General features: G+C 41.8%; 1 protein-coding gene across 12 annotated transcripts in view; it reads right to left on the reverse strand.

The window, feature by feature from the left end:
- RAD9B (RAD9 checkpoint clamp component B) overlaps nucleotides 1-23473 on the reverse strand; it is a 38065-nt gene that overhangs the window by 13727 nt on the left and 865 nt on the right. For 5 of the 12 annotated variants that reach the window (XM_010379156.2, XM_010379139.2, XM_010379147.2 and 2 more), the window contains exons 2-10: nucleotides 22674-22744; nucleotides 20951-21106; nucleotides 20332-20446; nucleotides 13467-13566; nucleotides 10993-11099; nucleotides 7588-7694; nucleotides 7432-7496; nucleotides 6479-6601; nucleotides 3768-4002 (exon numbers count right to left, since the gene is read on the reverse strand). In XM_010379156.2, coding sequence (XP_010377458.1) covers nucleotides 3768-4002; nucleotides 6479-6601; nucleotides 7432-7496; nucleotides 7588-7694; nucleotides 10993-11099; nucleotides 13467-13566; nucleotides 20332-20446; nucleotides 20951-21007 — 909 coding nt within the window. In that variant the 5' untranslated portion in view covers nucleotides 21008-21106; nucleotides 22674-22744. Of the gene's footprint in view, nucleotides 1-3767; nucleotides 4003-6478; nucleotides 6602-7431; nucleotides 7497-7587; nucleotides 7695-10992; nucleotides 11100-13466; nucleotides 13567-14781; nucleotides 14939-20331; nucleotides 20447-20950; nucleotides 21107-22673; nucleotides 22745-23473 lie in introns of all 12 variants that reach the window. The other 7 variants (XM_010379174.2, XM_010379183.2, XM_030939681.1 and 4 more) reach the window with 5 other exon arrangements.

The raw sequence follows: 23473 nt of genomic DNA on the forward strand, positions 1-23473 counted from the left end.
TTAATCATGAGGAAACACAGAAAAAAACCAAGTTAGGACATTCTACTAAAATGTCAAGGTAAAGAAGGACAAAGCAGGCTGGGCGTGGTGGCTCACACCTGTAAGCCCAGCACTTTGGGAAGCCAAGGAGGGCGGATCACTTGAGGTCAGGAGTTTGAGACCAGCCTGGCCAACATGGTGAAACCCTGTCTCTACTAAAAAACTAAAAATTGGCTGGACACAGTGGCTCATGCCTGTAATCCCAGCACTTTGGGAGGTCAAGGCGGGTGGCTCACCCGAGGTCGGGAGATCAAGTTAACACGGTGAAATCCCGTCTCTACTAAAAAAATACAAAAAAAATTAGCCGGGCGTGGTGGCAGGTACCTGTATTCCCAGCTACTCAGGAGGCTGAGGCAGGAGAATTGCTTGAACCTGAGAAGTGGAGGTTGCAGTGAACCGGAGATTGCATCATTGCAATCCAGCCTGGGCGAAAGAACGAAACTCCGTCTTAAAGAAAAAAAAAAAAAAAAAAAGAAGAAGAAGAAGAAGAAAGTCTTTTTTTTTTTTTTTTTTTTTTTTTGAGACGGAGTCTCGCTCTGTCGCCCAGGCTGGAGTGCAGTGGCCGGGTCTCAGCTCACTGCAAGCTCCGCCTCCCGGGTTCACGCCATTCTCCTGCCTCAGCCTCCCGAGTAGCTGGGACTACAGGCGCCCGCCAGGTCGCCCGGCTAGTTTTTTTTTTTTTTTTTTGTATTTTTAGTAGAGACGGGGTTTCACCGTGTTAGCCAGGATGGTCTTGATCTCCTGACCTCGTGATCCGCCCGTCTCGGCCTCCCAAAGTGCTGGGATTACAGGCTTGAGCCACCGCGCCCGGCCAGGAAGAAGAAAGTCTTAAAGGCAGAGTAATAATCAAAATATTTGAACTGATTATCTCTTATTTGTATTTTCTGATTTTTGTTCAATGAAATGATCATTGTACTGTTATACCGAATATTAAATGTTGAGGCCAGGTGCAGTGACTCATGCCTGTAATCCCAGCACTCTGGGAGGCCGAGGCAGGCAGATCATTTGAGGTCAGAAGTTTGAGACCAGCCTGGCCAACCATATCCGGCTAATTTTTGTATTCTCAGTAGAGACAGAGTTTCACCATGTTGGCCAGGATGGTCTTGATCTCTTGACCTTATAATCTGCCCACCTTGGCCTCCCAAAACGCTGGGATTACAGACATGAGCCACCACGCCTGGCCAACCTAAGAGTTTTAAAAGCAAGAGAGTGATAAGTAACAACAATAATTTTTTTTTGGGGGGGGCCGGGCGCGGTGGCTCAAGCCTGTAATCCCAGCACTTTGGGAGGCCGAGGCGGGAGGATCACGAGGTCAGGAGATCGAGACCATCCTGGCTAACACAGTGAAACCCCATCTCTACTAAAAAATACAAAAAACTAGCCGGGCGTGGTGGCGGGCGCCTGTAGTCCCAGCTACTCGGGAGGCTGAGGCAGGAGAATGGCGTAAACCTGGGAGGCGGAGCTTGCAGTGAGCTGAGATCCGGCCACTGCACTCCAGCCCGGGTGATAGAGCAAGACTCCGTCTCAAAAAAACAAATAATAATAATAATAATAATAATAATGATTTTTTTTTTTTTTTTTATACAGAGTCTTGCTTTGTCGCCCAGGCTAGAGGGCAATGGCGCGATCTCGGCTCACTGCAACCTCCATCTCCCGGGTTCAAGTGATTCTCCTGCCTCAGCCTCCCAAGTAGCTGGAATTACAGGTGACCACCACCACACCCAGCTTATTTTTGTATTTTTAGTAGAGATGGGGTTTTACCATCTTGGCCAGGATGGTCTTGAACTCCTGCCCTCATGATCTGCCCGCCTCTGCCTCCCAAAGTGCTGGTATTACAGGCGTGAGACACTGTGCTCAGCCAATAACTAAATTTTATCAAGCACTGACCATGTGCCTGTTACACCTTTAGCTCAATTTTTACAATTCCATTTAGTGGGCATAATTATTATTATCCCCATTTTACTAAGGAAACAGAGGGCAAAATAAATAACTTGTCCAAGTTACAGTTAATACGTGGTAAGAGAGAGGTTTGAACCTTGGAATGTGAACTCTAGAGCCAGGGCTCTGAACCCCTGGGATTCAATATAGACCTCAGGTTTGGACAAAAATCTATGAGTACACTCTCGAAGAGAAGCAGGGTGAAGGAGAACAGAGGCACAGAGGACGGCAGGAAGCCCATGGAAGTTCAGGCAGAACATGATAAGGGTCTACATCATTTACCCATAATGTAATTTCAGCTTTGGAGGAGTTTGCCACATTAAGGCAAATAATTCCCTTTAAAAATAGAGCCTTCTTTCAAGAATTTGGTGACACAATAGGAAATTTGGAGTAAAGAGTGCTGTAATGGTGCTCATGGAGCTTAAAGTTCTAAATGTCATTTTCTCTAGCAAAGAAACTGGCAATCTTAGTGAATTTCAGGGACCTGAAGCAGCAGGAAAATGATTTCTGTTGTTGCCTGTGAAAAAGTAAGCACAATATGTGTGACTAGAAAAATACGAGGGGACGGTGCTTTTGTACAATGAGAACACAGATTTTAGTTTTCACTTTATGGCCAACTTAGTAACATACAGGAAGAGAAAATTGCCCTAAGTTTTGGGCATATAACAAGTACTCAGTAAAACACTTATGGTATCAAACTGAGTAAGTCCAGTTTACTAATCAAATTCTGCCCTAAAAGTCATATACAGCGTAATATGGTGAATTTTTTATTTTTTTAAGAGACAGGGTCTCACTCTGTTGCCAGGGCTGGAGTGCAATTGTGCAATCATAGCTCACTGAAGCCTTGAACTACTGGGCTCAAGAGATCCTCCCACTTCAGCCTCCTCAGCAGCTAGGTCTACAGCCACCACATCTGGCTACTATTTAAATTTCTGTAGAGATGGGGTCTCACTCTGTCGCTCAGGCTGTTCTTGAACTCGTGACCTCAAGAGATCTTCCCTCCTTGGCCTTCCAAAGGGCTGGGGTTACAGGCGTGAGCCACTGTACCCAGCCAAGATGGTGATGGTAACTTTCAAAAATATTATTTCTGCTTTCAAATTTCTAATTCTCACTAAGAAACTCATATTTCCAAACCAACAATAACAACAGCAAAACAAGTTTGAACAAAACATTAAACAAGTAAAATTAGGATTATCAATATTTGAGATACTTCAGTTTTTTATACATTGTTTACCTTCAGTAGATTTCGTAAGGTTTAACACTACAGCATTCTGTGAAGCTTATCATCTATCTTATAGAATAAGATGTTATTAACTGGGACTCCATTATGAAGGAATTTGTGATATTTGTTGGGATGAAATTTACATTTGTACTATTACGAATACAAGATTTACCAAACAAATTTGAAAAGTAAAATTAGAAAGAAATATTTTAGGAAACAAATTATATGACCTCAACATATTATTGTTATTCAAGATAGAATATACCATAAGCAATCATAATTTATTATTGGAAACAAGTGACCCAAATCTCTACTTAAATATGCTTTATTAGAAATTACTGACTGAACAATTTAACTATTTTCTATTGATATTCCGTATATCAGACTTTTCTCTATCAGACTTTTCTTCAGTCTATAATTCAGACTAGCTTCACTTTTCCCCTATCAAAAAATAAGAAAATAAAATTTCAGAACATGGCCGGGTGGGGATTGGGGAAGAAGACTGCAAAGGGAGACAGATGAGAATTCTTGACTGAGATGTGGTTGAATCTCAACGCTTTTATTTTACCTTTCTGAGACACAGAGACCCTGGCACTTCCTCTGTGTTGCTGACACTGTTTTCTGATACTTCACTGACATCTCCATTCACTCTTTTCATTGCAGGGCTTCCACAGTTTTCCAATGCAGAGATGTTTGTGAGAGTCTCCTTGGGATAAAGCCTTCTTGGTGCTGCTTTTCTTGAAATACATTCCAGGGCCTGGCTGGTTACATTTTTGCCAGCCTTTTTTTTAATCAGATCTGACCTGAGGTATTAATAGGCATTAAATGAATGAACTGTTTATTGTGAAATATATTTTTTATATAACTAATGGACAATGTGGGATGACAATGATACCACTGGATTAGGGAATATATTGAAATACATGGAACTAAATTGTTGCTGGTTAAAATTTATATATATGATGATTTGTAAGTTCTCTTGACAGACGAATCTTTCAGTAAAGCAACTCACTGTGCATAGAGTATCTTGTGATATGGTAACAGGAGCAAGTTAGAGGAAAAGTCAAGCAAATTACTATACATCTATTATGATAAAATTGTGTACAGTCATTGAGAATCATGTTTTTGGCCGGACACAGAGGCTCACGCCTGTAATCCCAACACTTTGGGAAGCCAAGGTGGGTGGATCATGAGGCCAAGAGTCCAAGACCAGCAGAGCCAAGATGGTGAAACCTCGTCTCTACTAAAAATGCAAAAAAATTAGCCGGGGGAGGCGGAGGTTGCAATGAGCTGAGATGGCGCCACTGCACTCCAGCCTGGGTGACAAAGTAAGACTCTGACTCAAAAAAAAAAAAAAAGAAAAAGAAAAATCATGTTTTCAAGTCATTATCAGTGATATTGAAACATATCCGCAATACCAAAACCATGTATGTTCTATGATCCTAATCTTGTTTTAAAATACAAGTATAGACTAGGGGAAGTGGCTCACTCACATCTGTAATCCTAGCACTCTGGGAGGCTGAGGCAGGCAGACTGCTTGAGCCCAGGACTTAAGAGACCAGTCTGGGCAACATGGTAAAACCCACTCTCTACAAAAAACACAAAAATTAGCTGGGTATGGTGGCAGGTGCCTGTAGTCCTGGTTACTTAGGAGGCTGAGGTGGAATGCTTGAGCCTGGGAGGTTGAGACTATGGTGAGCCATGATTATGCTACTGCACTCCAGCCTGGGTGACAGAGTGAGACCTTGTCTCAAAAAATTTTTTTAAAAATTTGAAAATACAAGTATACACAAAATTAAGTCTGAAAGAAAATGCAGTGAGCCAGAATGTTAACTGGTGAGTGGCTATCTCTGGGTGATACAATTATGAGTAAGTTTTATTTTCTTCTTTGTACTTTTCTCTATTTCCCAAATTTCCCGAAATAACTTTTACAATAAAGCATCCTTCTTCCCCCAAAAGAAATTAAGAAAGAAAAAAAAGTCAGGCGCAGTGGCTCACACCTGTAATCCCAGTGCTTTGGGAGGCTGAGGTGGGTGGATCATGAGGTCAGGAGTTCGAGACTAGCCTGATCAACATAGTGAAACCCCGTCTCTACTAAAAATACAAAAATTAGCCAGGCGTGGTAGTGCACACCTGTCATCCCAGCTACTAGGGAGGCTGAGACGGGAGAATTGCTTGAACCCAGCGGGTGGAGGTTTCAGTGAGCTGAGATTGTGCCACTACACTCCAGCCTGGGCAACAAAGTGAGACTCTGTCTCAAAAGAAAGAAAGAAAGAAAGAAAGCAATGGCTATCCCTATATCTGAGCAAAAGTTCTAGGAAGTGAATATAGACTTTCCTATGAAAACACTATGTTAGGCCGGGCGCGGTGGCTCAAGCCTGTAATCCCAGCACTTTGGGAGGCCGAGATGGGCGGATCACGAGGTCAGGAGATCGAGACCATCCTGGCTAACACAGTGAAACCCCATCTCTACTAAAAAATACAAAAAACTAGCCGGGCGAGGTGGCGGGCGCCTGTAGTCCCAGCTACACGGGAGGCGAATGGTGTAAACCCGGAAGGCAGAGCTTGCAGTGAGCTGAGATGCGGCCACCGCACTCCAGCCCGGGTGACACAGCGAGACTCCGTCTAAAAAAAAAAAAAAAAAGAAAGAAAACACTATGTTATTATTTAAAAAAAACAACTAAAGGCCCAATGTGGTGACTCACACCTGTAAACCCAGCACTTTGGGAGGCTGAAGTAGGTGGATGGCTTGAGCCCAGAAGTTTGAGACCAGCCTGGGAAACATGGTGAAACCTGTCTCTACAAAAAAAAAAAATACAAAAAATTAGCTGGGTGTGGTGGCACATGCCTATGGTCCCAGCTACTTGGGAGGCTGAGGTGGGAGGATCACTTGAGCTACAGAAACGGAGGCTGCAGTGACTCGAGTTTGCACCACAGCACTCAAACCTGGGCAATGGGAGTGAGACCTTGTCTAAAACAATAACAACAACAACAAATAAAAACCTAAAAATTGGAATTGAGTTCTGGGACACAACACAGATAAACCAGACAGTCTTGTTCAATTCTGATCAGAGGAGAAAAAGCAAATATCTGACACAAAGATTGGTGATGTTTCTATGCTACAGGTAAGCTTCACTACAGCTCTTCCGTATTCAGCCAAAATTTGTTATCTAATATTTCGCTCCTCAATTGTTTCCTGAGCGAATGCCAGTGAATTACTTCAGAATAAGATTATGACGGCTTGTCCCAATTAATAAAGAAGTTAAAACACAGTCTTACCTTTTTCGTTTCTGTGAAAGACACAGTGACTGTGGTGAAGATGCTCTACTTGGCTCATCAGCTAATGTGGCCAAAATAAAGTTAGCTTCCACTAACATATCATCAATACTTAAAGCCAGAGGTCTAAAAAAGTCAAGTCAGAGCAACAGTGATACTCATTTTCTGATGGACATTAGAAACACATTAGAAATGATACTTAATTCTGGACGAAAAAGAAACAGGGGAGGCCGAGGCCGGTGGATCACCTGAGGTCACAAGTTTGAGACCAGCCTGACCAACATGAAGAAACCCTGTCTTTACTAAAAATACAAAAAAAAAAATTAGCGGGGCATGATGACACATGCCTGTAATCCCAGCTACTCGGGAGGCTGAGGCAGGAGAATCACTTGAACCTGGAAGGCGGAGGTTGCAGTGAGCCAAGATTGTAGCATTGCACTCCAGCCTGGGCAACAAAAGCGAAACTCAGTCTCAAAAAAAAAAAAAGAAAGAAACAGTAAGGCCGGGTGCGGTGGCTCACGCCTGTAATCCCAGCACTTTGGGAGGCCGAGGCCGGTGGATCTCTTGAAGTCAGGAGTTCGAGGCCAGCCTGGTCAACATGGTGAAAGCCCGTCTCTACCAAAAATACAAAAATGAGCCAGGCATGGTGGTAGATGCCTGTAATCCCAGCTACTTGGGAGGCTGAGGCAGAAGAATTGCTTGAACCCGGGAGGTGGAGACTGCAGTGAGCCAAGATCATGCCACTGTACTCCAGCCTGGGCAACAGAGTGAAACTCTGTCTGAGTAAAGAAAAAAGAAAATTAAAAATGCCATGTTTCAGCATCTTTCAAAATTTTAGTTTGATAAGTATTAACAGTAAAGTTTAGGTATTCCTGAGGTGTTAATTAATTTCAAAGTGATCCAAAGGGTTTTGTTATTGATATGAAACAAACTCAGAAAAATTCTCAAGGACCTACTTCCCAGGAAAATCAAAATAAATGGATATAGGAGCATGTGTAGCTTCTGAAAATGTCAGTATTCCCTGAAAAAAGAAAAGCAGAAAAAACTTGAAATCCTTATTAAAAACTTACAGTGAAAATTTGAATTTTAATTTGATACAAATCTTTATTTACCTTCAATTCTTTGAAACAAAACGTTATCTCAGTGTCCATTCCAATTTGAAAGAAGTCAAACTCATCTGAGCCAACAAACATCTCACTGTACACAGCATTGCTCAAATCTGTTTAACATTATGGGAAAATAAAGAATAAAATTAGTTCCAGAGATGAATTCAGAGGAAAAAAGAAATTTTTTGGTCTCCCAAATCCCATCCCATTTCCTTCTACCCAACCTACCCTAACTCCCCAACCTGATATCTGTACGCTATTTTTAAATGTCTTTGTTCAAACAGAAATTTAATATTTTACATTTCTCTTAAACTCTCCAATGATTTAGAGTCTATAAATCCATTTCACATAAATCAAACTGTTTATGTTTAAACATCAGATTTCTTATCTAAGTTAGTTAATTTTTTTTTTTTTTTTTTTTTTTTGAGACGGAGTCTCGCTCTGTCTCCCAGGCTAGAGTGCAGTGGCCGGATCTCAGCTCACTGCAAGCTCCGCCTCCCAGGTTTACGCCATTCTCCTGCCTCAGCCTCCCGAGTAGTTAATTTTTTGTTTTCTTCTTTTTGAGACAGGGTCTTGCTGTATTGCCCAGACTGTAGGGCAGTGGCATGATCACAGCTCACTGCAGCCTTGACCTCCTGGGCTCTGGTGATCCTCTGCCTCAGCCTTCCGAATAGCTAGGACTACAGACATGTGCCACTTTAATGCACATTTTTAAATGAAAGTATGATCTTACCCTACATACCATTTTATAATCTACCCAATAATATATCCTGGCTATTTTTCCATGTCAATAAGCACATTTTTATAATTATTTGTGTTTGTGTGTCAATGTTTTGTGTTTTCCACTATAAAACTGCTTCATTAAACCTCTCTGATATATACCTTCAGAGAGAGAGGGATGTATTTATACATACACATATAACATTACTTTAATTTTATTATTATTATTATTATCATTTTTGAGATGGAGTCTCACTCTGTTGCTCAAGCTGGCGTCCAGTGGTATGATCTCGACTCACTGCAAACTCCGCCTCCCAGGTTCAAGCAATTATCCTGCCTCAGTCCCCTGAGTAACTGGGACTACAGACACACACCACCATGTCCAGCTAATTTTGTATTTTTAGTAGAGAAAGGGTTTTACCATGTTGGCCAGGCTGGACTCAAACCCCTGACCTCAGGTGATCGGCCCTCCTTGGCCTCCCAAAGTTCTGGGATTACAGGCATAAGCCACTGCGCCCAGCCCATTAATTTTTTTTGAGACAGGGTCTCACTGTGTTGCCCAGGCTGGAATACAGTGGCATGATCATAGCTCACTTGCAACCTTGAAATCTTGAGCTCAAGTGATCCTCTTGCCTCAGCTGCTGCAGCATGGACTACAGGTACATGCCACCATACCTGGCTAATTTTTTATTTTTGTAGAGATGGGATCTTGCTATGTTGCCCAGGCTGGTCTGAACTCCTGGCCTCAGGCAATCCTGCCTCAGCTTCCCAAAGCACTGGGATTACAGGAGTGAGCCATTGCACCTGGCCAATGTTACTTTTAATAGTTTCATAGTATTTAATTATCTTCACTCAATCTCCTGTTGTGAGATCTAAACTATAGAAGGAGACACACCCAACTATTAAAAGTGCTTATCTCTGTATAGCGGGATATCAGGTGACTTAAAAATTTTTTTTTTGTATTTTTAATTTTCTTCAATGAATATCAATTATTGAAGTAGTAAGAACAAAGATTGAGTGACATATATATTTATTATTATTATTATTATTTCAGACAGAGTCTTGCTCTGTCACCAGGCTGGAGTGCAGTGGTGTGATCTCAGCTCACTGCAACCTCCGCTTCCTGGGTTCAAGCGATTCTGCTGCCTCAGTATCCCAAGTAGCTGGGACTATAGGTGCACACCACCATGACCCGCTAATTTTTTGTATTTCAGTAGAGATGGGGTTTCACCATGTTGGTCAGGATGGTCTCGATCTCCTGACCTTGTGATCCACCTGCCTCAGCCTCCCAAAGTGCTGGGATTACAGGCGTGAGCCACTGCACCCGGCCAAATGATATATTTTTTAAAGAATCAAAAAATGTCTTAAATATACATTCATCTCCAACAAGAAGGCTCATGTCACTCCCAATATACTAGCATAGAAGAAGTTTAATAATAAGATTAAACAACTAGATTGCCAGTCAACTGTAACTATAACTTCATTAGAAAGCTACTCACAAGGGACAGTTTCTCCTGGTTACTAAATGGCCATTTTTATTCAGAGATGGCATGATGGTGCATAAAACAGACCCTTTCACTAGGCAATCTGTGACACCAGGCAAGCCAGTTTCTCTGTTTCAATTTTTTTTTTTTTTTTTTTTTTTGAGACAGGATCTTGCTGTGTTGCCTGGGCTGGAGTGCAGTGGCACAATCATGGCTCAAGCAATCCTTCCACCGTAGCCTACCAAGTAGCTGAGACCACAGGTGTACACCACCATTCCTGGCTATTTGTCTTATGTTTTGTAAAGATGAGGTGTCACTATGTTGCCAAGGCTGGTAAGTCCCCTCAAGTGATCAGCCTCCCAAAGTGTCCAACTGCTTTGTATGTGCTTTATATGTACTTTCAATTTCTTCATATGTAAAATGGGAATAATAGTACCTACATACATTTTAGAGTTATTATGAAGATCAAATGACTTCATAAATGTAAACTATTTAGAACAAAACCTGGCACAAACTAAACACTACAATAGTCATGTGACCCAACTTAAGCCCTGGTTCTACTGGTTTTTCACTTTAAAATAATAGTTCTTTCCTTTGTATCCTCTCCTTACTGCTGTCACCAAAAACATATTATCTAAGGTCAGAGAGTCTCAAACAGCTTGTTGTTCCAAAAGACTCTAGCAAATTTTCTTTTTTATTTTATTTGAGACAGAGTCTCTGTCGCCCAGGCAATGGAGTGCAGTGGTGCAATCTCGGCTCATTGCAACCTCCACCTCCCAGGTTCAAGCAATTCTCCCACCTCAGCCTCCTGAATAGCTGGGATTACAGGCCCGAGCCACCACGCCCAGCTAATTTTTTTATTTTTAGTAGAGATTGGTTTTCGCCATGTTGGCTAGGCTGGTCTCGAACTCCTGACCTCAGGTAATCCACCTACCTCGGCCTCCCAAAGTGCTGGGATTACAGGCGGGAGCCACAGCACCTGGCCCCATTCTCCTAATTTTAAAATGACCTGAATTTCAAAGCCAAATATTTTAATTGCTGATTGTGTTAAACTTGTTGGATCTCTTAAAACTTTTTCCAACCTTTCTACATCTTACTGCTTTTTAGACAGGAATAAAATTATGCCACTAATATTTGCAGTATGGTTAGTAATCAAGAGACAGAAAGTAATAACCCATCAAAACACCATTTCAGATACAATCCTTACCCATTGATTCCTCATTAGAACTCTTGAGGCAAAAATTCAGTGGAGTAACAGCAAGAGTAACTTCCTCTTGACTTGATGTAAAAAGAACAATGGCATCAGCAAGCAATCTATAAAATGTAAACAACAGTATTAACATTATTTGAAAAACAAACAGAAAGACATAACTTATTAACTGGGACTCAAATCTCTAATCTGGAAATAATTACTTGGCCTGGGTTTATAAAAATTTACCCAAACTCCTATCTTCTTTCTTATACATAAGCTGCTATATTTTCAGCTTATTTTAAAATTATAACTTCATTTGAAGGCCAAGAGAATAGCAAAATATATCCTTAATAAAACACATGAACGCTGCAGTACAAACAAAATTCCAGAATAAAATATCTTTAATTCTATGTTTTTGTATGCCCAGTCACTTATGCCCTAGCTCATACTGTAAAGGGAGATACTGCAAAGTGAAGCTGTTCAAAAACAACTTACGTGAATTATGCTGGAGACCTAGATGAGGGGGCAGAGGTTTCCAGGCAGCCTGCTCTCTATATTCTTTCCCTCTGTTCCTTTCCTCGACTGTTACCCACTGCTTTCAAGGTTCTCTTGACATCCCAAATGCCCTTTTATTCTGGCTCCTTTTTTCAAAACAGTTTTATTGAGATACAATTCCCATACAACTTAATTCACAATTGAAAACTGTTTGATTTGCAATTCCCTAATGACTAATGATGTTGGGCATCTTTTCAAGTGCTTGTTGCCATTTTCTTTGAAGAAATAACTATTAAAATTCTTTTTTTTTTTTTTTTTTTGAGACGGAGTCTCGCTCTGTCCACCAGGCTGGAGTGCAGTGGCGCGATCTTGGCTCACTGCAAGCTCCGCCTCCTGGGTTCAAGCCATTCTCCTGCCTCAGCCGCCTGAGTAGCTGGGACTACAGGTGCCCGCCACCGCGCCCGGCTAATCTTTTGTATTTTTAGTAGAGACGGGGTTTCACCGTGGTCTCGATCTCCTGACCTTGTGATCCGCCCGCCTCGGCCTCCCAAAGTGCTGGGATTACAGGCGTGAGCCACCGCGCCCGGCCTCTTTACTTATTTTTTATAGCTGGGTTGTCTTTTTATTATTGTATTAGAAGTTCTGCACTCCTTTTGACATTGAAGTATTATTAAGATAAAAATAAAATTCTTAGAATTTATGCAATCTTGGTGTTACTCTGATGTTAGACATTGGTTTAGCAGTGTTTCTTGATATCAAAATGTCAGGAACACCTACAAAATTCATTTGGGCACTTTTCCAGTGTTAAGCGGGGGCAGTTATAGAAGATACAAAATAATCTGATACAAAAAAATGACAACATGAAGGAAGGAAGGACCAGGTGGGGTAGCTCACACCTGTAATCCCAGTACTTTGGGAGGCTAAGGCAGGTGGATCACTTGAACTCAGAAGTTTGTCTCAATCAGCCTGAGCATCATGGTGAAACCCCGTCTCTACAAAAAATACAAAATTTAGCCGGGCATGGTGGCTCACACTTGTAGTCCCAGCTACTCGGGAAGCTGAGGCACAAGAATTGTTTAAACCCAGGAGGTGGAGGTTACAGTGAGCCAAGATCACATCACTGCACTCCAGCCTGGGTGACAGAGGGAGACTTTGTCTCAGTAATAATAATAATAATTTAAAAACAATATGGATAAAATATATGTTGGCTCACAACGTAATGTTAATGTTTAATGCTACAGCTGAACTGAAAACTGGATGCACTTTCAAATAAAAAGTTTCAATTTTCAAATTTCAAGACAAATATGCCTCACTATCTAGGGGAAAAAACTGTTAATATTTAGGGCCAAAATCATTTCACATAAAAAATGTTAAAATTTCCTCAAGTTCTGTGTTCTAAGATTCAGAAAGGAACCATATAAATGCAACTTGATACAGAAAGCCACTGATGGGGTGTTTTTAGAACTTTCTTGGGTCGCTAAATTATTATTGCTACCATTAGTTATTATCCACTATTATCTTTATCAAAGTTTCCTCTTGTCCCTGTATGGTGATTTCTCCAAGTCAAACTTTAGCTTAAAAAAAAAAATGTTCTGGCCAGGCGTGGTGGTGGGATCACGCCTGTAATCCCAGCACTTTGAGGGGCTGAGGCAGGTGGATCACGAGGTCAGGAGATCAAGACCATCCTGGCTAACATGGTGAAACCCCGTCTCTACTAAAAATACAAAAAAATTAGCTGGGCACAGTGGCGGGCGCCTGTAGTCCCAGCTACTCAGGAGGCTGAGGCAGGAGATTGGTGTGAACCTGGGAGGTAGAGCTTGCAATGAGATGAGATCACACCACTGCACTGCAGCCTGGGCGACAGAGCAAGACTCTGTATCCAAAAAAAAAAAAAAAAAAATTTTACTGACTGAAAAGCTCTAGGGCATTGATTCTTCACTCCATGATCATACTGTATTTGGGGGAAAAAAAAATGACAACAGAGAACTCATTACCTTGGTTGAATCATTAGTGTATTAGTACAAACATTCTTGTCAAAAATAACTTGCAAAGGCTGACTTTCTTGAAAACATATATTATGAGTTCTTTTAATACCTTAAAAAGAATAAAGCCACCTCTTAATAACTTTAAGTACAAAATTAACAAATTAAAGAAGTCTTTAAGTTTCACAGCCGAATTAAAGTAATAAAGTAACATCTACTATCTGGCAAGTGCATATACCTTGGAGAAGCACTATTCCTTAATTAAATGTGTTTATCGCTCCCTAGTGGACACCTAGCAATATGTCATACCTTCTGACCAATCAGGCAGGAGAGTTCCCAAATTCCTTTGAAATACAGGCAGTTTCCTCCTCCTCCTTCATTTTTTTTGTTGTTGTTAGTATATTTTTGATACACGGTATTTTAAAATATTTATGGGGTACATGTGGCCAGGCACGGTGGTTCATGCCTGTAATCCCAGCACTTTGGGAGGCCAAGGCGGGTAGATCAATTGAGGCCAGGAGTTCAAAACCAGCCTGGTCAACATGGCATAACCCTGTCTCTACTAAAAATACAAAAATCAGTCAGGCATGGTGGTGCACGCCTGCAATCCCAGCTACCTGGGAGGCTGAGGCACAAGAATCGCTTGCACCTGGGAGGCGGAGGTTGCCGTGGGGCAAGATCATGCCACTGTACACTCCAGCCTGGGTGACAGAGTGCGGCTCTGTCTCAAAAAGAAAAACAAAACAAAAATAAAGGGCCAGGCGTGGTGGCTCACGCATGTAATCCCAGCACTTTGGGAGGCTGAGGTGGGTGGATCATGAGGTCAGGAGATAGAGACCATCCTGGTCAACATGGTGAAATGCCATCTCTACTAAAATACAAAAAACTAGCCAAGCGTGGTGGCACACGCCTGTAATCCCAGCTACTCAGGAGGCTGAGGCAGGAGAATCACTTGAACCCAGGAGGCGGAGGTTGCAGTGAGCCGAGATTGCACCACTGCACTCCAGTCTGGCAACATAGCGAGACTCTGTCTCAAAATAAAAAAAAAGAAAAAAGAAAAAATGTATGGGGTACATGTGACAGATATTTGGTTACATGCATAGACTGTGTAATTATCAAGCCAGGATATTTGGGGTGTGTACCACCTCAAATATTTACCATTTCTATGTGTTAAGAACATTTTAAGTCCTCTCTTCTAGCTAGGTTGAAACACAGAGTACACTGATGCTAACTTATAGTCACCCTTCTCTGCTACCCAACATTAGAACTCAATACTTCTACCTGACTGTATGTTTGTACCCACTAACCAATCTCTCTTCATACTCGCCCACACACCATTCCCAGCCTCTGGTATCTACCATTCTACTCTCTACCTCCATGAGAACAACTTTTTTAGGGTCCACATTGTGAGAACATGCAATACTTGTCTTTCTATGCCTGGCTCATTTCACTTAACATAATGACCTCTAGTTCCATCCACGTTGCTGCAAATGGCAAGATTTCATTATTTTTGTGGCCAAATAGTATTCCACTGTGTATATATACTACATTTTCTTTATCCATTAGTCCACTAATAGACACTTAGGTTGATTCCATAGCTTTGCTATTATAAATGGTGCTGCAATAAACACAGGGATGTAGGTATTTCTTTGACATATTTATTTATTTTTCCTTTGGATACTCAGTAGTGGGATTGCTGTACTGTATGGTAGTTCTATTTTTAGTTTTTTGAGAAATCTCCAAAATACAGGTAGTTTCTTTTTTTTTTTTTTTTTTTTTTGAGACGGAGTCTCGCTCTATTGCCCAGGCTGGAGTGCAGTGGCTGGATCTCAGCTCACTGCAAGCTCTGCCTCCCGGGTTCATGCCATTCTCTTGCCTCAGCCTCCCGAGTAGCTGGGACTACAGGCGCCCGCCACCTCGCCTGGCTAGTTTTTTGTATTTTTTTCAGTAGAGACGGGGTTTCACCGTGTTAGCCAGGATGGTCTTGATCTCCTGACCTCGTGATCCGCCCGTCTCGGCCTCCGAAAGTGCTGGGATTACAGGCTTGAGACACCGCACCCGGCAGGTGGTTTCTTAAATTGTGTGTAAAATAGTGATTGCAGATCACTACAGACTACAGATAATATTTCTATTACTCTCTTTTAGTACCTTCCATCCAGGACTGGTATTTCTGAAAAGGACTTTTGACAGATTTCAACATCTGGTTTGTTAATTCTATTCTTTTTTCTTTTCCTTCCCTTCTTTTCCCTCCCTCCCTCCCTTCCTTCCTCCTTTCTCTCTTTTTTTTTTTTTTTGGCCAGGGTCTCGACTGTTGTGGTGTGATCTCAACTCAGCGCAACCTCCAACTCCCAGGCTCAAGTGATCCTCCCATCTCAGCCTCCCTAGTGGCTGGGACTACAGGCACACTCTACCACACCCAGCTAATTTTTGTATTTTTGGTAGAGACAGGGTTTCTCCATGTTGCCCAGGCTGAATTATTTTCCTTTTAAAGGAAGAGGAGAGGTAGCAATAATGAAAATGAACCTATATGCCAGGAACTGTCGCATACATATTACATACATTCTCTCTGATCCTCACAGTATCCCTATGGGGTAGCTAGGATGGCCTCACTTTCATGTCTGGGGCCTCAACCGGGACAACTGAAATGGCTAAGGCCTGTCACCTGTTCTTTCATCCTCCAAAAAGCTATTCCATGCTTGTTCTAATGCTGGTGGAAAGGTTCTTAGGGCAACAGTGGAAGCTGACAGGACTCAGCTTGGAACTCAAACATATCACTTACAGTGCATTCTACTGGTATCAAAGCAAATCTAAGGCCGGCTGAAATTCAAAACGAGGAAACATACTCCAGGTATTGAAGGGAGGGGCTGCAGATAATTTGCGACAATTTTTTTTTTTTTTTTTTTGTGATCTACCATATAAGGAACTATTTTAGGAGCTGGAACTAGCAGAGAACAAATCAGACAAAAATCTGTCTTCACAGGGCTAACATTTTACAGAGGGGAGATAGATAGCAAGAAAATAAATGACTAAAACAATAGGCAAGGCAGCAGGGCATACACTCTTAGGAGGAAACATGCCAGGGCTTCTGAATCATGGAGGACCTTATAGGCCATTCTGAGATCTTTGACTTTTACCCTGGGTAAAATGGGGAGCTACTGGAGAGTTCTGAGCACCGAACTGACATAATATGACCTATTTTAAAGGGATCGCTGTGACTGCTGTTTTGGCAAGACACAAAGCTCAAAAGATGACATATTTTACCTATTTAAAAAATATTTTCGGCCGGGCGCGGTGGCTCAAGCCTGTAATCCCAGTACTTTGGGAGGCCGAGGTGGGCAGATCACGAGGTCAGGAGATCGAGACCATCCTGGCTAACACGGTGAAACCCCGTCTCTACTAAAAAAAATACAAAAAACTAGCCGGGCGAGGTGGCAGGCACCTGTAGTCCCAGCTACTCGGAAGGCGGAGGCAGGAGAATGGCGTGAACCCAGGAGGCGGAGCTTGCAGTGAGCTGAGATCCAGCCACTGCACTCCAGCCCGGGCGACAGAGCGAGACTCCGTTTAAAAAAAAAAAAAAAAAAATATTTTCAAGTTACTTTTGGTGGACTAGGTAATAGATGCACATAGGACAAAATGCAAAAGATATAAAAGAACAGTGAAAGTGAGTCAACCTCCATCCCTGACTCCTGCCACCCCAGAACCTCCACAGAAGCAACTACTGCTACCAGTTTCTTAGGTGCTCTTTAGAAATAACCTATGCATGTATGTTTGTTTATACCTGTATAACAAATATTTGAATCAAGTGAATATTGGTATTGCTGAGGATGTACAAGCTGAGAAGTGTCTTTTCTTTGTCATCCCCAATGCTCCATTCTTGCTTCTTGCTTTCTTCCCTTTTTCTTATAAGCACACACTAGATACCCTCAACCTGTATTTTTTCACACTGTTCCTTCCTCTTAGACTGCCTTCCCAGGCTGGGCATGGTGGCTCACACCGGTAATTCCAACATTAGGAGGCTGAGGCAGGAGGACTGCCTGGCTCAGGAGTTTGAGACCAGCTTCAGAAACATAGTGAGACCTTGTATCTACTAACATTTTTTTAAAAAATTAACCAGGTGTGAAAAAAAAAATTAGCCAGGTGTGGTGGGTGCACTTGCTCACTCCTGTAATCCCAGAACTTGGGAGGCTGAGGCAAGCAGACCGCTTGAGCCCAGGAGTTCAAGACCAGCCTGGGCAACATGGTGAAACCCTGTCTCTACGAACAATATAAAAAATTAGGGCTGGGCATGGTGACTTAGGCCTGTAATTCCAGCACTTTGGAAGGCCGAGGCGGGCAGATCACGAGGTCAGGAGATCGAGACCATCCTGGCTAACACGGTGAAACCCCATCTCTACTAAAAATACAAACAAAAAATTAGCCGGGCATGGTGGCGGTCGCCTGTAGTACCAGCTACTCGGGAGGCTGAGGCAGGAGAATGGCATGAACCCAGGAGGCAGAGCTTGCAGTGAGCCCAGATGGCGCCACTGCACTCCAGCCTAGGCGACAGAGCGAGACTCCATCTCAAAAAATAAAAATAAAAATAAAAAAATTAGCCAGGCATGGTGGCACACTCTTGTGATCCCAGCTACTCAGGAGGCTGAAGTAGGAGGATCACCTGAGTCTGGGAAGTCAAGGCTGCAGTGAGCCAAGATCATGCCACTGCACTTCATCCTGCTCCATCCTGGGTGACAGAGTGAGACTTTGTTTAAAAAAAAAAAAAAAGAAAAGAAAAGAAGCCTCACCCTGGATCAAACCATGGCCATGGCTCATGCCTATAATTCCAGCACTCTGGGAGGCCAAGGCAGGAGAATTGCTTGAGCCCAGGAGTTTGAGACCAGCCTGGGCAACATGATGAGACCCTGACTCTACAAAAATTAAGAACAAAAACAAAAACAAAAAATGCCTGTGACCTAATTTTGAATTTCTTGTTTACATGAGCCAATACTTCTCTTTATTTTTTAAGCTAGTTTGAGTTGGACAGTCTGTTTTTATTTGTGTTACTTGTAACCTAAAGCATAGTATCATATAACTACCCTACAAAAACTATTAAATAATTAACCAATCACAAATACTTATTGGACATGATTCAAGCTACTTGAGAGATACTTCCAGAAACTGAATACTTGGTTGTCTAAAATCTAGTTGGAGATAAGGGAAGAGGATAATTATAGTAACAGCGGTCACTATCAAGTACTCCCCCTGGGGCAGGTACTGCGGTATGTACTTTACATATGTGATCTCACTTCATCCTCTCAATCACTCTGTAACTTGTGTTTAGGCAAGATCATCTCCACTTCACAGTAAGGAATGAAGATTCAGAGAGCTGATGCACTGTCCCAAAGCTAATAAGAAGTGGAGAAGAATTTACACCCACATCTTTGTGATGTCAAGGTTTGCTATGCTTTTAATCATGCTCTTTGAATCATTCTGCTATTAAATGAACTGAAGTTCAAAGAAGGAAAAAATAATGTTAAATTATTACTATTTTATAGGAAACAATTTAAAGACTATAAATAAATGGTGAAATAAAAATATATTATAATAAATGTAAGATTAAATTAAGAAATATGGCCAGGAGCAGTGGCTTACACCTGTAATCCCGGCACTTTGGGAGGTCGAGGTGGGTGGATCAGCTGAGGTCAGGAGTTTGAGATCAGCCTTACCAACAAGGTAAAACCTCGTCTCTGGCCGGGCGCGGTGGCTCACGCCTGTAATCCCAGCACTCTGGGAGGCCGAGACAGGCGGATCACGAGGTCAGGAGATCGAGACCATCCTGGCTAACACAGTGAAACCCTGTCTCTACTAAAAAATACAAAAAACTAGCCGGGCGTGGTGGCGGGCGCCTGTAGTACCAGCTACTTGGGAGGCTGAGGCAGGAGAATGGTGTAAACCCAGGAGGCAGAGCTTGCAGTGAGCTGAGATCCGGCCACTGCACTCCAGCCTGGGCGACAGAGCGAGACTCCGTCTCAAAAAGCAAACAAACAAACAAAAAAAACCTCGTCTCTACTAAAAATACAAAATTAGATTAGCCAGATGTGGTAGAGCATGCCTGTCATCCTAGCTACTCAGGATGCTGAGGCAGGAGAATTGCTTGAACCTGGGAGATGGAGGTTGCAGTGAGCCAAGATCTTGCCATTGCACTCTAGCCTGGGCAACAGGAGCGAAACTCCATTTCAAAATTTAAAAAATATATATATATATATCTATATATATATATACATAAAATCAAGCAGCTAGTAAATTTTAGAACAACCGTTTGAATTCATATAGATATTTGAAAAAATTAGGCTGTATGCAGGCAAACTTGTGCCACTGACAAGTCAAAAAAAGAAGTATCAATCATCTTACAATACTTCTACAGTGACAGGGAAGATAATACTTCAGGCCAGGTGCAGTGGCTCATGCCTGTAATCCCAGCACTCTGGGAGGCTGAGGCAGGCGGGCAGATCACCTGAGGCCAGGAGTTCGAGATCACCCTGGCCAACATGGTGAAACCCCGTCTCTACTAAAAATACAAAAATTAGCTGGGCATGATGGCAGGTGCCTGTAATCCCAGCTACTTGGGAGGCTGAGGCGGGAGAACTGCTTGAACCCATGAAGTGGAGGTTGCAGTGAGCTAAGGTGGCAGCACTGCACTCCAGCCTTAGCGACTGAGCAAGACCTCATCTCAAAAAAAAAAAAAAAAAAAGGATAATACTTCAAACTGCCCTACCACTTAACTACACACACTCTAAGCAATAATGTAATGAGAAGTCTTGCCATGAAATATCAATGTTCTAAACATGAAAACTATTGAGAAAAAAACACAGTATTTTAAACCACTTTTAATTATACCTACCATGTCTGTAGAAGAATTGAATAACTACTTTGCATTTGTCAGATCTGGTGAATATTTTGCACTTCTCTATATTTCTTTCAAGGGAATTCAGACATCTAAAGATGGGCAAAATTGACTGTAACAGAAATATACATATTAAGCACATACTTAACACCGTTGATTCATTTTAAAAACAAAAGTATATGCATTCATAAATGAACAGACTTGGCCAGGTGTGGTGGCTCACGCCTGTAATCCCAGCACTTTGGGAGGCCGAGGTGGGCAGATTACTTGAGGTCAGGAGTTCAAGACCAGCCTAGCCAACATGGCAAAACCCTCATCTCTATTAAAAATACAAAAATTAGCGTGGCATGGTGGCGCAAGCCTATAATCCCAGCTACTTGGGAGGCTGAGGCACGAGAATCACTTGAAACTGGGAGGAGGAGGTTGCAGCGAGCCAAGATTGCAAGACTGCACTCCAGCCTAGGTAAAAAAGTGAGACTCTGTCTCAAAAATAATAGTAATAATGAACAGATTTGTCCTGAATGCCATTTAAACTATTAAGTATAGAATACAGATTATGTCCTATATAATGAATATTTCTACAAAATAAGAGAAAATCAGGGCCACTTATATTTACCTTCATTCCTAATTTGCATTTTAAATTCAGTGTTGTGTCAAGTTCATTTTCACTCATTTTCACTAAATCTGACCATTGATAATGTTGAAAAAACACAGGAGAGAACAGGACACATCCGTATGCTGACCGAGAAGAATTCACACATCTTAGAGCAAGCTAGAAAAATAAGATAAAAACTATTTAGGAGAGGTTGGGCATGGTGGCTCCCATGAACCTGTAATCCAAGCACTTTGGGAAGCCATCACATCACAGTTAAATGTGTTCAAATAAGAACGTGGGATGTTAATTATGGACTGCCCTATACAGTCTGTATTGAATTTGCATATATATACACACATGTACACTTATATATACACAGAACATACCCTATATTATATACTTGATAGTTTAAATGGCATTCAGGACAAGTCTCTTCATTACACACCTATATATACATATATAGGTGTAACATACGTATATATATATCTACATATGTATATATAGGTGTATACATATATGTATATCTGCTATATTGAATACATATATGTGTTAAATCTAAAAGTTTGCATGTTGAAAACAAAATAGTAAATGCCTACAGGGGCCTTAACTTTCTTTTAATTTTTTTACTTTTTTTTCAAAAAAAAAAAAAAAAAATAGCCTGTTGGCCAGGCTGGAGTGCAGTGGTACCACTGCAGTTCATTGCAGCCTCCAAACACCTGGCCTCAACCAATCCTCCCTCCTCTCAGCCTCCCAAGTAGCTGGGACTACAGGTACACAACACCTCACCGGACTAATTTTTAAAACTTTTTTGTAGAGACAGGTAAGGTCTTGCTTTGTTGCTCAGGCTGGTCTCGAACTCCTGGGCTCAAGTGATCCTCCCATCTCAGCCTCCCAAAGTGCTGGAATTACATTTGTGAACTACCACACCCAGTCATGGGCCTTAACCTTAATGTGTGAAATGGCAGAAGGCAATACATAAGGGAGTTACAGCATACTGGTGGTCTCATACCTTGTCTAAGGGAGGAAACCATTATTCAGTTTCAGCCAACTACTTTCATTTGGGAATGAATGCAGTCCCAAAACTGTCAGGTCTTCTGAATTTTCATGAGAAGCAGGAAAAATTGGACTCTCATTTTTTTGGGGGGGAGGGGACACAGTCTCACTCTGTTGCCCAGGCTGGAGTGCAGTGGCACCATGTCGGTTCACTCACTGCAACCTCCATCTGCTGGGTTCAAGCAATTCTCCCACCTCAGCCTCCCGAGTATCTGGGATTACAGGTCCCCACCACCATGCCAGGCTAATTTTATATTTTTAGTAGAGACGGTGTTTCACCATGTGGGCTAGGCTAGTCTCGAACTCCTGACCTCAGGTGATCCACCCACCTCGACCTCCCAAAGTGCTGAGATTACAGGCGTGAGCCACTGCACCTGGCCTCAATTTTTACATGTTGGAAATTATTTCAAATTAAAAAAAACAAAAACAAAAACAGTACAGGCCAACAAACATTCCTGCAGACCGTAGTCTCTTGACTACCAGTTTGTGACTTCCAGTTTAAATCAATCAACCTTATCCGCATATTTTCAACTTTACTATGCTCTAAGTATATTGGGATATGTAAAATAAAGATAAACAGTTAAAGGGATAATTACAATTTCTGGATTTCCCAGTTAACATTCAATCTGGACTGGGATCTTTAAACATCTCCTCTTGCCTTAATACATGATCTATTAACTTTCTTACTTACACCTTTTTTAGATGGGTCTAGCCAGAGCTCGTCACTAATTCGTGATAGAGCTTGAACTGCTTTCCCAAATACTATGGAGAAAAAGAAAGGTGATGCTTATATTCTTTCCCTCTAACAATAAAAACAAATCACAAGACTAGTTCAGCATTCAGAGGACTGGAGAAATTCAGAAAGAGCAGTATCTTATAGACTAATGCTACATTACTTTTATACAGTATACCCTTGGCAAAATGCCAGACACATAGAAAGGGCTCAATAAATTTGTAGTATGTGAAATGATAAAACTGACCGAAATTCGTCCTTCTATATGTTTACAGTGTTACATGGAGCTACTGTGGCAAACCAATTTCCATACTAATATATTTTACAAGTTGATTTAGATAAATGTATTTGACCCCCCCCAAAAACTGTGAAAGTGCATGGAGAAGATAATCTGAAGTGGTTTTAATAGCTTGATATCAAAGTCACAACAAGTCATGAGTGAGAAATTAGGGGTATTCAACATACATCTCTGATGTTTGAAGGTAGCCAGACTTCCCCACCACAAAACACATTTAGGGCGGGAAAACACACTAGTCTGATCCCGTATGACACTGTTAATGTTTTTTTTTGTTTGTTTGAGTCAGAGTCTCACTCTGACACCCAGGCTGGAGTGCAGTGGCGCGAGTTCAACTCACGGCAGCCTCGACCTCCCAGGCTCAATCGATCCTCTCGCCTCAGCCTTCCAAGTAGCTGGGATTGCAGGAGCTACCCCCTCACCCGGCTAATTTTTGTATTTTTAGTAGAGACGGGGTTTCATC

This window comes from Rhinopithecus roxellana, chromosome 10 (assembly GCF_007565055.1).
Source record: "Rhinopithecus roxellana isolate Shanxi Qingling chromosome 10, ASM756505v1, whole genome shotgun sequence".
Taxonomy (NCBI): domain Eukaryota; kingdom Metazoa; phylum Chordata; class Mammalia; order Primates; family Cercopithecidae; genus Rhinopithecus; species Rhinopithecus roxellana.